Raw genomic sequence first — 12,993 nt, forward strand, 5'->3', positions numbered from 1 at the left:
ATCTTCATGAATGGTTTGGTTAATGGCATAGAAAGTACACTGTATCATTTGTGGATCTTACCAAGCTGGGAGGGGTTGCAGGCACTCTGGAGGACAGGATTAGAATTCAAAATGATGTTGATAAACTGGAGAAATGTTCTGAAAGAAATAGAATGACATTTAATAAGGACAAATGCACTTAGGAAGGAAAAATCAAATGCACAAATAGAAAATGGGGAATGACTGCCTAGGAAGGAGTACTGCAGAAAAGGATCTGTGGGTTATAGCGGATCACATATGAGTCAACAATGTAATACTGTTGCAAAAAAAAGCGAACATCATTCTGGGATGTATGAGCAGGAGTGTTTGTAAGCAAGACACAAGAAATAATTCTTCCACTCTACTCAGCACTGGTAAGGCCTCAAGTGGAGTACTGTGTCCACTTCTAGGCACCACGCTTTGGGAGAAAATGTGAACAAACTGGTGAAAGTCCAGAAGAGAGCAACAAAAATGATTAAAGGTCTAGAAAACATGACCTATGAGGAAAGATTGAAAAAATTGTGTTTGTTTAGTTTGTAGAGAACTGAGCAGCAATGTAACAGTCTTCAAATATGTAAAAGGTTGTTAAATAGAAGAGCATGATAAATTGTTCTCCTTAACCACTGAGGACAGGAAAAGAAGTAATGGGCTTAAATTGCAGCAAGGGAAATTTGGTTAGACATTGGAAGTTTTTCCTGAACTGTAAGGGTAGGTAAGCCCTGGAACAAATTACCTAGAGAGGTTGTGGAATCTGTGTCATTGAAGGTTTTTAGGAACAGGTTAGACAAACACCTGTCAGGGATGGTGTAGATCGGGGTGGCAAACCTTCTGGCCCGAGGGCCATATCGGGGTTGCAAAACTGTATGGAGGGCCAGGTAGGGAAGGCTGTGCCTCCCCAAGCAGCCTGTCCCCCCATCCCCCTCCTCCCACTTACTGCCCCCCTCAGAACCCTCCACCTATCCAACCCCTCCTTCTCCTTGTTCCCTGACCACCCCTCCCCCCCCCGACTACCCTGACCCCTATCCACAACCCCGCCTCCTGACAGGCGCCCCAGGACTCCCATGCCTATCCAATCCCCCCACCCTGCCCCGTTCCCTCTCCCCTGCCCGCCCCCCCAGAACCTCCGCCCCATCCAACTGCCCCTGCTCCCTGTCCCCTGATTGCCACCAGGAGCTCCTGCCCCTTATCCAGCCCCGAGCCCCCTTACCATGCCGCTCAGAGCAGCATGTCTGGCAGCAGTGCCACCCGGCCGGAGCCAACAGTGCTGCCCAGAGCGCTGCCCGCATGGCGGCGTGACTGCAGGGGAGACAACGGGGGAGGGGCCGGGGGCTGGCCTCCCTGTCCAGGAGCTCAAGGGCCGGGCAGGACGGTCCCGCAGGCTGGATGTGGCCCATGGGCTGTAGTGTGCCCACCACTGGTGTAGATAATACTACTTAGTTCTACCTCTGTGCTGGGGACTGGAATAGATAACCTATCAAGGTCCCTTCCAATCCTACATTTCTATTATTTCCTTTTTTTTTTTTTTTTAAGAAATTTTGCCTGTTCAGCCTAATTTTGTTTTGTTTTTAAGACAGAAAAGGAATACAGATCTGAAGTTAGCTTTGAAAACTATGCCATATGTACAGAACTCTGTGCTTACTCTAGCCCCTATGGACTGGCTTCGTAGTCCAATGGACTTTTAGTATTTATCACTAATCTACAAATAGAGCCAGGCACACATGGATCTACTGCCTGTTGGCCAGTATGTGGCAGTTCTGGTTTCTATTCCATACGGGGTCTATCTCCATCTCATACAAGTGCAGTTGAAGAACTTGGTCAGTACTTAATGGAGTTCGGGAGCTGGATGAAAGCTAGCTGACCGAAGCTCAATCCAGATAAAGTGGAGATAATATTTACAGGCTGGGGGATGTAACCAGAGGAGTTATCTCAATTAAAGGATTGTGCCTGGTAGTTTTTACCGCTATTTGGAACCTGGATATTTTGCTTAATTGCCCAGCTTAATTGCCCGTCCAGCTACTTTTGGATGTTCATGTAGCAGACAAGTTCCCGTGTTATGGGCTGCCGCTGGCAAAATATCTGTCCTTTCCTCTTTTGGATGCACACCTCACCACAGTGATTCATGCTTGTGTCTCCTGAAGATTGGCTTGCTGCAATGAGCTCTACGTCTTCAGAAGATTTGGAAATTTGGCTTGAAGCTGGTGCTGAAGGCTTATTAAACTGTGCTAGCTCAAGGAACATGTTATACCTGTGCTTCTTGATCTAGGGTGGCTGCCAGCTTGGTTTCGGAGTGAAGTTCAGGATATTGGTTTTGGCCTGTAAAAATCTGAATAATTTGGGTCTTGAGTACCTGTGAGACCACTTGTCACCTCGCATGATGCTGCAGCAGATGTTAAATGAGATGCATGAACTAATAAAAGAGAGGGGACTGGTGAGAGTGCATACTCTGTGAAGGATTCTCAACTCTGCAATACATTTATCTTCCTCTCCTCTCACGCATGTATCTAATAGAGCTTTGTTTGGTTATCTTCAGGACCCCCTTCAAAGCTTCTCTAGCCTTTCTGGGGGAGGAGGCTGTTGGATAAGGAAAAGATGAGAGAATGAGTGAGATGTGGTGAGTTGGATACTTTTTTCACAGCTGATTTGGCCTGTGGAGTTTACTAAAGGTTTGTGTAATTATTGTTCATCACCTAGTGTAGTAGGTAGATGCTTATAAATAAATGCAAGTAGTTTAAAAAAAAAACAAAAAAACCCCTCATAGGTAATACTAATGAGAGACTGTGGACAAAGGATAATTTCAGTTCTAAAGCCTACCACCAAGTTCCTTGATCTGTCAGTTATATCCGGTGTTCTCAAACTTTTTCTTTCAGAGGGCCCCCCTCAACATGCTATAAAAACTCCAAGGCCCAGCGGGGTCGAGGGAGGGTCCTTGGGCATAGGTGTAGTTTTACTTCAATTTTGGGGGTACTAGGGCTGGCAGGGCTTGAGCCAGCTCCGCACAGTGGGGTCCAGGGAAGGAGTGCTACCTCCACTCCCTGACTCACCTCAGCAAGCCAGCCAGGGAGGATGCAACCAAAAAATATGACTCAAAGGGCTTGGGGGGGATGGGACTTTTTAACTCAGTTCAAAAAGTTTAAAAAAAACCCAACACATTGTGTTTAAAAAAATCCTTCCTCCTACACAACTTGATCAAAACGAACTGACATTTAGGCAAAATAGTCTACTTATATCCCTATTCACTGAATTGGCATATTGTAAAATTTCCCCGAATATCTTAACTCCTGTGAAATCTCCATGAAAGAAGCTGCAGTCATGTGGCCATTTATATACAGGCCACTGTTTCAACTGTAGGCACTGGTAACTTACACTACTGGAATAATCACCACTGTGTGGGCACATAGCTATAGGTCCGTGGTCCTGGAGCCCAATATGTGGGCATAGTAACTGGATGAGGGGCTACTGGAGTTGGGGAAAGAGTTGTCAACAAAGTACCTGCTGACATTGCCATAGTGGTCCCAGCCAACATTCCCATAGTCACACCATTTCCTCTTGGTGGTGGAACTGGAGCAGGATACATAGTTGCTGGCATGCCATTAGGCTGCACAGCTGTGGGGTGATGGATTACGTGGGGTGGCGCTGCATATAAATGCTGCGTATAGTAAGTGCCTTTTTGTGCATTTGGATTCTGCTGTGGATAGGCACTTCGAACCGGATACACAGCAGTCTGGTAGGGGTTGGGTGATGAAGAATAAGGTGGCACTGCACCACTGGTGGGTAAACAGGATACTTCATATGGTGTTTCTGGTGTATAACCTGTTTGGAAGGTAGGGTTTGCTCCTGGGTACACGTTGGGGGAATAGGCAGGGGCAGCTGCTGCATAGCCCATTGGGAAACCAGTTGGATAACCAATTCCTTTGGCATTTGCATAGGGAACCCCAGAAGATTCAAGACTATAAACAGGATTCATGACTTCAATAACGGGCTGCGGTGCTTCTTGGCAGCAGCCCCGGCCCTGGCTCTGTCACTCGGTGTCTGCTGCAGCCCAGGGAATGGGGGGAGCCTCGCGGTCGGAGGGGGCGGAAGCTAGAGCGGTGGCTGGGGCCTGGGCCTCCTGCTGCTGGGTGACTTGAAAACCACAGGGTACATGGAGAGGGGTAGCTGGGGCTGTGTGCAGGCATGGGGGTAGCTTGGGATGCAGGGAGGGGGTAGCTGGGGCTGTATGCAGGCATGGGGGTAGCTCGGGATGCAGGGAGGGGGTAGCTAGGGGCTGTGTGCAGGCACGGGGGTAGCTCGGGATGCAGGGAAGGGGTAGCCAGGGGCTGTGTGCGGGCACGGGGGTAGCTCGGGAGGCAGGGAGGGGGTAGCTAGGGGCTGTGTGCGGGCACGGGGGTAGCTCGGGAGGCAGGGAGGGGGTAGCTAGGGGCTGTGTGCGGGCACGGGGGTAGCTCGGGAGGCAGGGAGGGGGTAGCTAGGGGCTGTGTGCGGGCACGGGGGTAGCTCGGGAGGCAGGGAGGGGGTAGCTAGGGGCTGTGTGCGGGCACGGGGGTAGCTCGGGAGGCAGGGAGGGGGTAGCTAGGGGCTGTGTGCGGGCACGGGGGTAGCTCGGGAGGCAGGGAGGGGGTAGCTAGGGGCTGTGTGCGGGCACGGGGGTAGCTCGGGAGGCAGGGAGGGGGTAGCTAGGGGCTGTGTGCGGGCACGGGGGTAGCTCGGGAGGCAGGGAGGGGGTAGCTAGGGGCTGTGTGCGGGCACGGGGGTAGCTCGGGAGGCAGGGAGGGGGTAGCTAGGGGCTGTGTGCGGGCACGGGGGTAGCTCGGGAGGCAGGGAGGGGGTAGCTAGGGGCTGTGTGCGGGCACGGGGGTAGCTCGGGAGGCAGGGAAGGGGTAGCTAGGGGCTGTGTGCGGGCACGGGGGTAGCTCGGGATGCAGGGAGGGGGTAGCTAGCGGCTGTGTGCGGGCACGGGGGTAGCTCGGGATGCAGGGAGGGGGTAGCTAGGGGCTGTGTGCGGGCATGGGGTAGCTCGGGATGCAGGGAGGGGGTAGCTGGGGCTGTGTGCGGGCACGGGGGTAGCTCGGGATGCAGGGAGGGGGTAGCTAGGGGCTGTGTGCGGGCATGGGGTAGCTCGGGATGCAGGGAGGGGGTAGCTGGGGCTGTGTGCGGGCACGGGGGTAGCTCGGGATGCAGGGAGGGGGTAGCTAGGGGCTGTGTGCAGGCATGGGGGTAGCTCAGGGTGCAGGCATGGGGGTAGCTAGGGGCTGTGTGCAGGCATGGGGGTAGCTAGGGGCTGTGTGCAGGCATGGGGGTAGCTAGGGGCTGTGTGCAGGCACGGGGGTAGCTCAGGGTGCAGAGAGGGGGTAGCTGGGGCTGTGCGCGGACAGAGGAGTAGCTCGGGATGCAGGGAGGGGGTAGCTAGGGGATGTGTGCAGGCACGGGGGTAGCTCGGGATGCAGGGAGGGGGTAGCTAGGGGCTGTGTGCAGGCACGGGGGTAGCTCGGGATGCAGGGAAGGGGTAGCTAGGGGCTGTGTGCAGGCATGGGGTAGCTCGGGATGCAGGGAGGGGGTAGCTAGGGGATGTGTGCAGGCACGGGGGAGCTCGGGATGCAGGGAGGGGGTAGCTAGGGGCTGTGTGCGGGCATGGGGTAGCTCGGGATGCAGGGAGGGGGTAGCTAGGGGCTGTTTGCAGGCACAGGGGTAGCTCAGGGTGCAGGGAGGGGGTAGTTAGGGGCTTTGCGTGGACAGAGGAGTAGCTCAGGGTGCAGGGAGGGGGTAGCTAGGGGCTGTGTGCCAGCAGGGCTCCCCTTGCGGTGGCTGCTCCCCGAGGGCTCGGCTGCCCCAGAGCTGGGTCACCCTGCCCAGGCTGCTCTTGCTGGCTGTATGAGCAGTCAAAGGAGGCTGCAAGCTGAGGAGCTGCCGCAAGCCTGGGCACCAGCAGCAGACAGGGGAAAGCCACAGCTGCCTGCTCCATGGTACCACCAGCCAGAGGTGCAGCTGCCCCGCATGCCTGGCTCTGGCTTCTGAACTATGACTTGGCCAGAGGGCCGAACCTATGGCAGACTGGGAGAGAGGCGGAGAGGGCTGGAGCTGCCCCCGGGACTGCCACACTCTGGCTACGGCACTGAGTTATGGTCTCTCATGAAATAGGATCAATTCAGTAACGTCTAGGCTAGAGGGAGAAACAGCATTAAAAGTGTGAAGTGCAGATTGGCATGTGCCCAGTAATTCTGTGGAGGAAGCCATTGGGGAGGGGTGGGAATGCATTGTATGCATAGTGAGACTGGAAGCCTCAAAAACATAAGTCCATGCATTAGCTGCAACATGGTAATAGTTAGCATTTAGATAGCATGTTCCATGTGAAATATCAAATTACATCTCCCACATGATTTAGGTATGTTAATGCATCAGCAATACTGATAGTGATCAGATTGGCATAAATTTGATTATTCATATAGGGCCTGATCCAAAGTTTCCATTCACTTCATTGAGATTTGGGTCAGGGCTATCTGGTTCATCCTAAAAGTTCTCAAGCACCCTCAACTCCATTGGGACAGGTGGGTGCTCCAGACCTTGCAGGACGGGTTTAGAGAAGGGTCGCCTTTCTTGATTCTGTGACCTTTTACTTTGCAGGTTGGTGAAGGAGATTTGAATCTTAGCTCTTTAAATACGACAAGGTAGTAATAGTGTGAACATCAAAACCATGGCTTTTTTTCTCTGGCTTCTTGATTAAGTTTTTTTTGGGGGAAGGGCATGAGATGAGGCAAACAAAGTCTCCCATCCAGCACATTGTCTTCCTTCTGTCTCCCTCCAAAACATATTGCAGTCAATGGACTTCATACGGCTTAGGATCAGGTACTTTAAATTGCTAAATTCCTCAGGACAGGGATTCCCTCACTTTCCAGCACCAACTGCATAGCATGTATAATACAGGTGGACAAACAATGTAACCGCTGGAATAACAGGATCCTGAATTGCACCTTTGACATGTAATTTTGCAAAGGTTTTCACATAATAATAAGGATCAGATTCACATGGACCTGTTGTAGTTCCTGAAATGTTCTTGGTGAGGTAGAATTTCTATTTTATTAGAAGTTTCTAGTGCTGTGATTTCCAGATCGCACATTGATTGCACTGCTGTGTAATAGTCACAGTTCAGCAACCCCTAACTGGGCACTGAGAACTGAAAATAGGTATTTCTGCATCACATATTTAGTTGTGATACAGCTCTTATTCATATCTCTTCATATGAAGTGTGTAAAGTTTGTTTAGTGTCGGTCATTTCTATTGACTTACTGTTTTCTTTCTCTTAAGGCTGATATAGAAGAAGGATTCTGACTAGTTATTTACATCTCTGAACTTATTAAAACAAATGAAATATGTTCCTATTTGAAAAATGGCAATTTGCCAAGGAGCCGTCTTTGGCAGAGACTGCAATGCAATAACTCTAATCCTGGGGTGTGTAGGTGAAAGCTTGAGAAGTGGGAGAGCACAGCTATGCAACAGAGAAGAATCTTGTTTCTGATCTAGTTAATCAGACACCTTGGAAGCGAGCATGAAAATTATATGGTTGCTCCCTCACTGAGTGCGCAATATCATAGAGACATGGTAGGGACTTCATTGTTATCTATCAGTCTGATTCTGTTCTATTTCCCTCCTCCAACCCATATAAACTTTTTTGCTTCTCAATCTCTGGGGCTGAAAATTCATCTACTTAGTCCCGGCTCATAGCTGATTTATTTATTTATGGGAAGTTGACATGGGCTGACCATGGGAAGGGATGAAGAAGTAGAATGGAAGAGAGCAGAGTGTCCTCATAATCCCCTCCGCTTCCATGACTTGTGCTGCATGAACATCAGTACTGGCCATGAAGAAGAAGAAGGCAATTTATGTCTGTTCTACAGGGAAGGGTTGCTGTTATCTTCTGAATATGAATCTTTGAGCAGTTATGTTAAAAACTATCAGCAATTTGGCCAGAATCTATCTGAATTTGTGTTCAAAGTAGGGCTGTCGATTAATCACAGTTAACTCACTTGATTAACTCAAAAAAAATTAATCATGATTAATAGCACTGTTAAATAATAGAATACTAATAGAAATTTATTAAATATTTTGGATGTTTTTGTATATTTTCAAATATATTGATTTCTATTACAACAGAATACAAAGTGTAAAGTAATCACTTTATATTATTTTTATTACAAATATTTGCACTGTAAAAATGATAAAAGAAAGTATTTTTCAATTCACCTCATACAAGTACTGTAATGTAGTCTCATTATTGTGAAAGTGTAACTTACAAATACAGATCTTTTTTTTACATAACTACACTCAAAAATAAAATAATATAAAACTTTAGAGCCTTCTCAGTTCTACTTCTTGTTCAGCCAATCGCGAAGACAAACAAGTTTGTTTACATTTATGGGAGATAATGCTGCCCTCTTCTTATTTACAATGTCACCAGTAATTGAGAACAGGTGTTTGCATGGCACGTCTGTAGCCGGCATTGCAAGGTGTTTATGTGCCAGATATAAAAATTTTATTAAAGCTAATGGTTAAAAATATATATAATACATAGGTTGAGAAAAGAGTGTCTGTACATCTGGGCATAGTGCTTAGATTATCCACAAATACAAAGTTTGTTTTTAAAAGTCATATGATATGTAGAGCACATAATTGGCAATAACCCAAATTTAGGTGGATAGATTTAACAGTAGGGTTAGATATTAGAATCCGAATACTCGGGTACATCACTCATGAAAAGTTGTACAGAGATGTTTGTTGTAGAAAGCAAAATATATCGATGAGTGGAGATTGTCCCTAGTAAATGAGAATTAGGTAGGTTGTCCAAGTAGAACAGGGGTGGGCAAACTATGGCCTGGGGCCCACATCTGGCCCTTCAAACATTTTAATCCGGCCCTCAAGCTCCCGCCGGAGAGCAGGGTCCGGGGCTGGCCCCACTCCGCATGTGCCTTTGCTCCGCATGGCTCCCAGAAGCAGCGTCATGTCCCCCCTCCGTCTCCTACACGTAGAGGCATAGGAGCCGGAGGCGGACGTGCCGTTGCTTCCGGGAGCTGCTTGAGGTAAGTGCCGCCCGGAGCCTGCACCCCTGACCCCCCTCCTGCCATCTGAGCAGCCCATAGCACCCTCCTTCACCCCCAACCCTTCATCCCCAACCCCACCCCAGAGCTCGCACCCGAACCCCCTACCCCAGTCTGGAGCCCCCTCCTACACCCTGAACTCCTCATTTCTGGCCACACCCCAGAGCCCTCACCCTTCCCCGCACCCCAACCCCAATTTCGTGAGCATTCATGGCCTGCCATACAATTTCCATACTCACATGTGGCCCTCGGGCCAAAAAGTTTGACCACCCCTGATTTATAAAATACAAACCATGAGGAAAGTATCATCCCCCCTGGTATTGCCGATGTCCAGTGATGTGTTCTATGTAGATGTCCCTCAACCACCTGATGGCGTCTGACACCATGAGTTGCCGCATCAGCAGAGCGTAGCATTGACAGATTCCGCATTCTCTCAGCACTCTTTCATTACTAGGGTCCCATACACCCAAGGCTCCGACGATCAGTGTGTGTCTCTGAACCTGGTAACCCATAGCTCTCAAAGTTTCGGCCAGAGGGGCATATTTCTCTACCTTTCGAGCTCAGGCATTGTGAAAGACTGAGACCCTGTTCTGGAAGGTCACTGTGACGTCCACCATGATGATCTTCTTCCGGTCCTCGTTGGTGATGACAGTGTCCGGTCGCAGTTGGCTGTTGGTTCCGGAGATGGCAGCATTTATGGCAACCTTCCCCCACGGGTGGCAGGATGGCTCTGCCCAGGCAATCTTGGATGGTGTTGTGTAGCAGCTGCCAAGCTCTCGAATGGGGTTTCCAGCTACACAGGATATGTCCATTTTTGGGGCTGCGCAGAACAGGAATTAAGGTAGAAGGGTTTCCCAGATGAGCAGCATCGACTTCTTCACATCTCCCACAATGTAAATATTTGCTCACAGACAGGTCTGATTTTTGTGCACTGACCTTTGACTCAGCTCCCTCCCAGTTTTCGCTTTGTGGTAAATTGCATTTTCCTTTCTCCCACCACCTTTAATTTATGGTAGTGTTCTTTAACTGAGGATTACATGGGGCTTACTGCAGAGTCCATCTATGCTGGTCCTGATCAACCAAAAGAGTAGCTAGCTGTACATTCCTTCCTCCCTTCCTTCCTTCCTTCCCAGTAGCCACAGGATAATGGCTTCAGAACCCTCTCAGTCCTTGCTGTCCCTGAGATTGAGAAATTGACCTTTTGCTTTTTACATGGGCCTGTTCCTATGCTGTTGTGTGCTCACATCAATGTAAAAAAGGATATACTTTCAGTTGGTGGCTTTGGATTTTCTGGCTCTGACCATTATCTGGACAGAGATTCAGGAGACCTGGGTTCCATTCCAAGTTCTGCCGGTGGCCTCCTGGATGACCTTGAGCAAGTCACTTCACCTTCCTGTGCCTCCAATTTCCCCATCTGTAAAACTGGAATAATGATACCAACCTTCTTTGTAAAGCCTTTTGAGATCTACGATGCCAGGGTTAGGCATTTTTATTATTTGTCACAACCTGAATGTTATGTAAAACATTTTTCTTTTTTCTCTCATTATTGGCTGTGCTAGTCTGTAGAAGACAGCCATTTCGTAGTGATGGATTTAACAGTCGGCAAAGAGGAAGGGCAATGGGGATGTGCCATGGGGACTGTTAGAAACAATTATCTGGGAATCGGGAGGCCTTGAACAGTGTTGTTTAGTCTTAGATCATCAATATAGTCAAGCATGTAGAAGCTGGGAAGTAAAGATCCAAGGCTGTCACAAAGCACCTTAAAGGGGTGTGAACCATCTGGAGTTGGTAGAAGGCAGCCAAAAATGGGGAATATAAGAGGACAGCCACCACCTTTGGGGAGTTGAATTTTCTGGGGAGTTTAATTTTCTACAATTGCTCAAAGTTAATTTCAGTGAGATTGCATTATGGCATTATCAAGGCTTTATTGAGTGCACTGTAATGTGTATGAAGAGTTATTAAAGAACAGAGCAGTCTCAGGGCCTCTCAGCATAGTAGCTTCTATATTATAGTACGCTCTTATTTCTCACATTTGGGCTTGACTCTGGCTTTTACAGCCATATTAATGTTATGGGTGGTGAGGAAGGGGAGGGAATGTTATTTTATTTTTCCTAGGTGGCAATCTCTGGAAGCATTATGCCTGTGGTGGCTAGGAGCTCGATACCTTCTAAGTAGCTGTCACCAGCAGCCTGGCTCTGACTGCAGAATAGGTATAGCATGTGTTTTTTGCAGTGCAGCTTGTAAGACAGCAACTGTGCGCTGGGGTATGGCCCGGCCTCTACCCAGCCATTTATCCTGGGACAGTAAGTGCTGCCTGCTTCTCTAGCATCTCACACCCATTGTGTTCTTAGTGCTGGCTTCCAGATTAGAGCAGAAGGAAAAGTTATGCAGTCCAGGGTCTTCAAATTTATATTTGTCTCACTATAGGGCAAAGCATTATGGGTCAAAAGTCATGTTGATAGATTGACTGCAGAGTTGAGTCTGGTGTGCTTTCCCTTTTTGCACACCCTTACGCCTGGTCTACATTACACAGTTAAGTTGACATAAGGCAGCTTACGTTGAATAATTACATCAGTGTACACACTACAGCCTTGCCCTGCCGATGTAAGTGCCCTACTACACCGACCTAATAACTCCACCTCCATGAGAGGCATAGGGCTTTTGTCGGTGTAGTTAGGGTGATGCAACGTCTGTGTAGACATGCATTGCTTATGTGGGCTGTTGGCTGTCTTGTCAATTTCAGGGCTCCATGCTGGAGCTGTGAAATTGACAAGAAAGCCATGCAGCTAGAGCAGGGGTAGGCAACCTATGGCACAGGTGCCAAAGGCAGCACGTGAGCTGATTTTCAGTGGCACTCACTTTGCCAGGGTCCTGGCCACTGGTCCGGGGGGCTCTGCATTTTAATTTAATTTTAAGTTAAGAGTCTTAAACATTTTAAAAACCTTATTTACTTTACATACAACAATAGTTTAGTTATATATTATAGACTTATAGAAAGAGACCTTCTAAAAACATTAAAATGTATTACTGGCACGCGAAACCTTAAATTAGAGTGAATAAATGAAGACTCGGCACACCACTTCTGAAAGGTTGCCGACCCCTGAGCTAGAGCCTGGCTGCTCCCCACTCAGGGAGCCAAGAAGCCTGGGAGGGAGCAGGGAGGCAGCTGGGCCCCCAGCACGGTGCTGTGCAGAGCTGAGAGCCCGGGTTTTCAGCCTCTCACATTGCCCCTCTTCAGTCAGTGGAAGTGCTTCTGATGAGGACGTGCACCACTGACAGAAGGAAGGTAGTGTGGACATCAGCCACCACAGTAATTACATAGGTCGACTTAAGTCGTGTAGTACATGCCCTTAGAATAAATACAGTGCCAAATAATAGTTGCAACCGTCAAATTTTGTTTTCATTTTAAAGGTAGCATGCTAAATGTAACAGTTTCCCAATTACATCCATACAGGGGATCTTTTCTTTGCTGCTAGTGTGATCTGTTGAAAGTTTCACATGAATTAAAGATCCTTGTGAGCTATGAATAACTACCTAACGAGCCAGACCAGTAAAGTTCCCTTATCACCATTCAGACTATTACTATGGAGGCAGTGAAAATCTGTAAGGGGAGAAAGCCATTAACTCATATTTAATTGCCTCAGTGACTGTTGCTGTTAGGGGGTATGAAAGAGTCAACAATGCAGAAACAGTGCATCATTGTTACTAGAGTCCAATTTGCCTGTTAGTGTAAGACCCAGTTGGCAGCAGGTCTGTCTCGTATGCGGAGAAGTTATATCAGGTTCTTCACAGCTTTATTGTTAAGTAATACTAAAGTACCTTTGGCAGCATTTAGGACAAACATGTATAGGATATGCACACAACTGACGGTCCGGTGACTGGAAATAGA

The 12,993-nt window shown here is 48.5% G+C and overlaps 2 protein-coding genes across 4 annotated transcripts in view; one reads left to right on the forward strand and one right to left on the reverse strand.

Annotated features, from left to right (window-relative positions):
* GHR (growth hormone receptor) overlaps positions 1-12,993 on the forward strand; it is a 204,499-nt gene that overhangs the window by 8,857 nt on the left and 182,649 nt on the right. The gene's annotated exons all lie outside the window — the stretch shown is intronic.
* LOC102937154 (myelin-associated neurite-outgrowth inhibitor) lies at positions 1,343-4,101 on the reverse strand. The gene has a single exon (XM_043547248.1). It carries the CDS (start codon positions 3,980-3,982, stop codon positions 3,395-3,397), a length of 588 nt encoding a protein of 195 aa, XP_043403183.1. The 5' UTR covers positions 3,983-4,101; the 3' UTR covers positions 1,343-3,394.

The sequence above is a fragment of the Chelonia mydas genome, chromosome 5 (genome assembly GCF_015237465.2).
Source record: "Chelonia mydas isolate rCheMyd1 chromosome 5, rCheMyd1.pri.v2, whole genome shotgun sequence".
Classification (NCBI taxonomy): Eukaryota; Metazoa; Chordata; order Testudines; family Cheloniidae; genus Chelonia; species Chelonia mydas.

Coding starts and splice junctions, on each gene's coding strand:
- LOC102937154 (XM_043547248.1), bottom strand. CDS start 3,982: ATGAATCCTGTTTATAGTCTTGAATCTTCTGGGGTTCCCTATGCAAAT.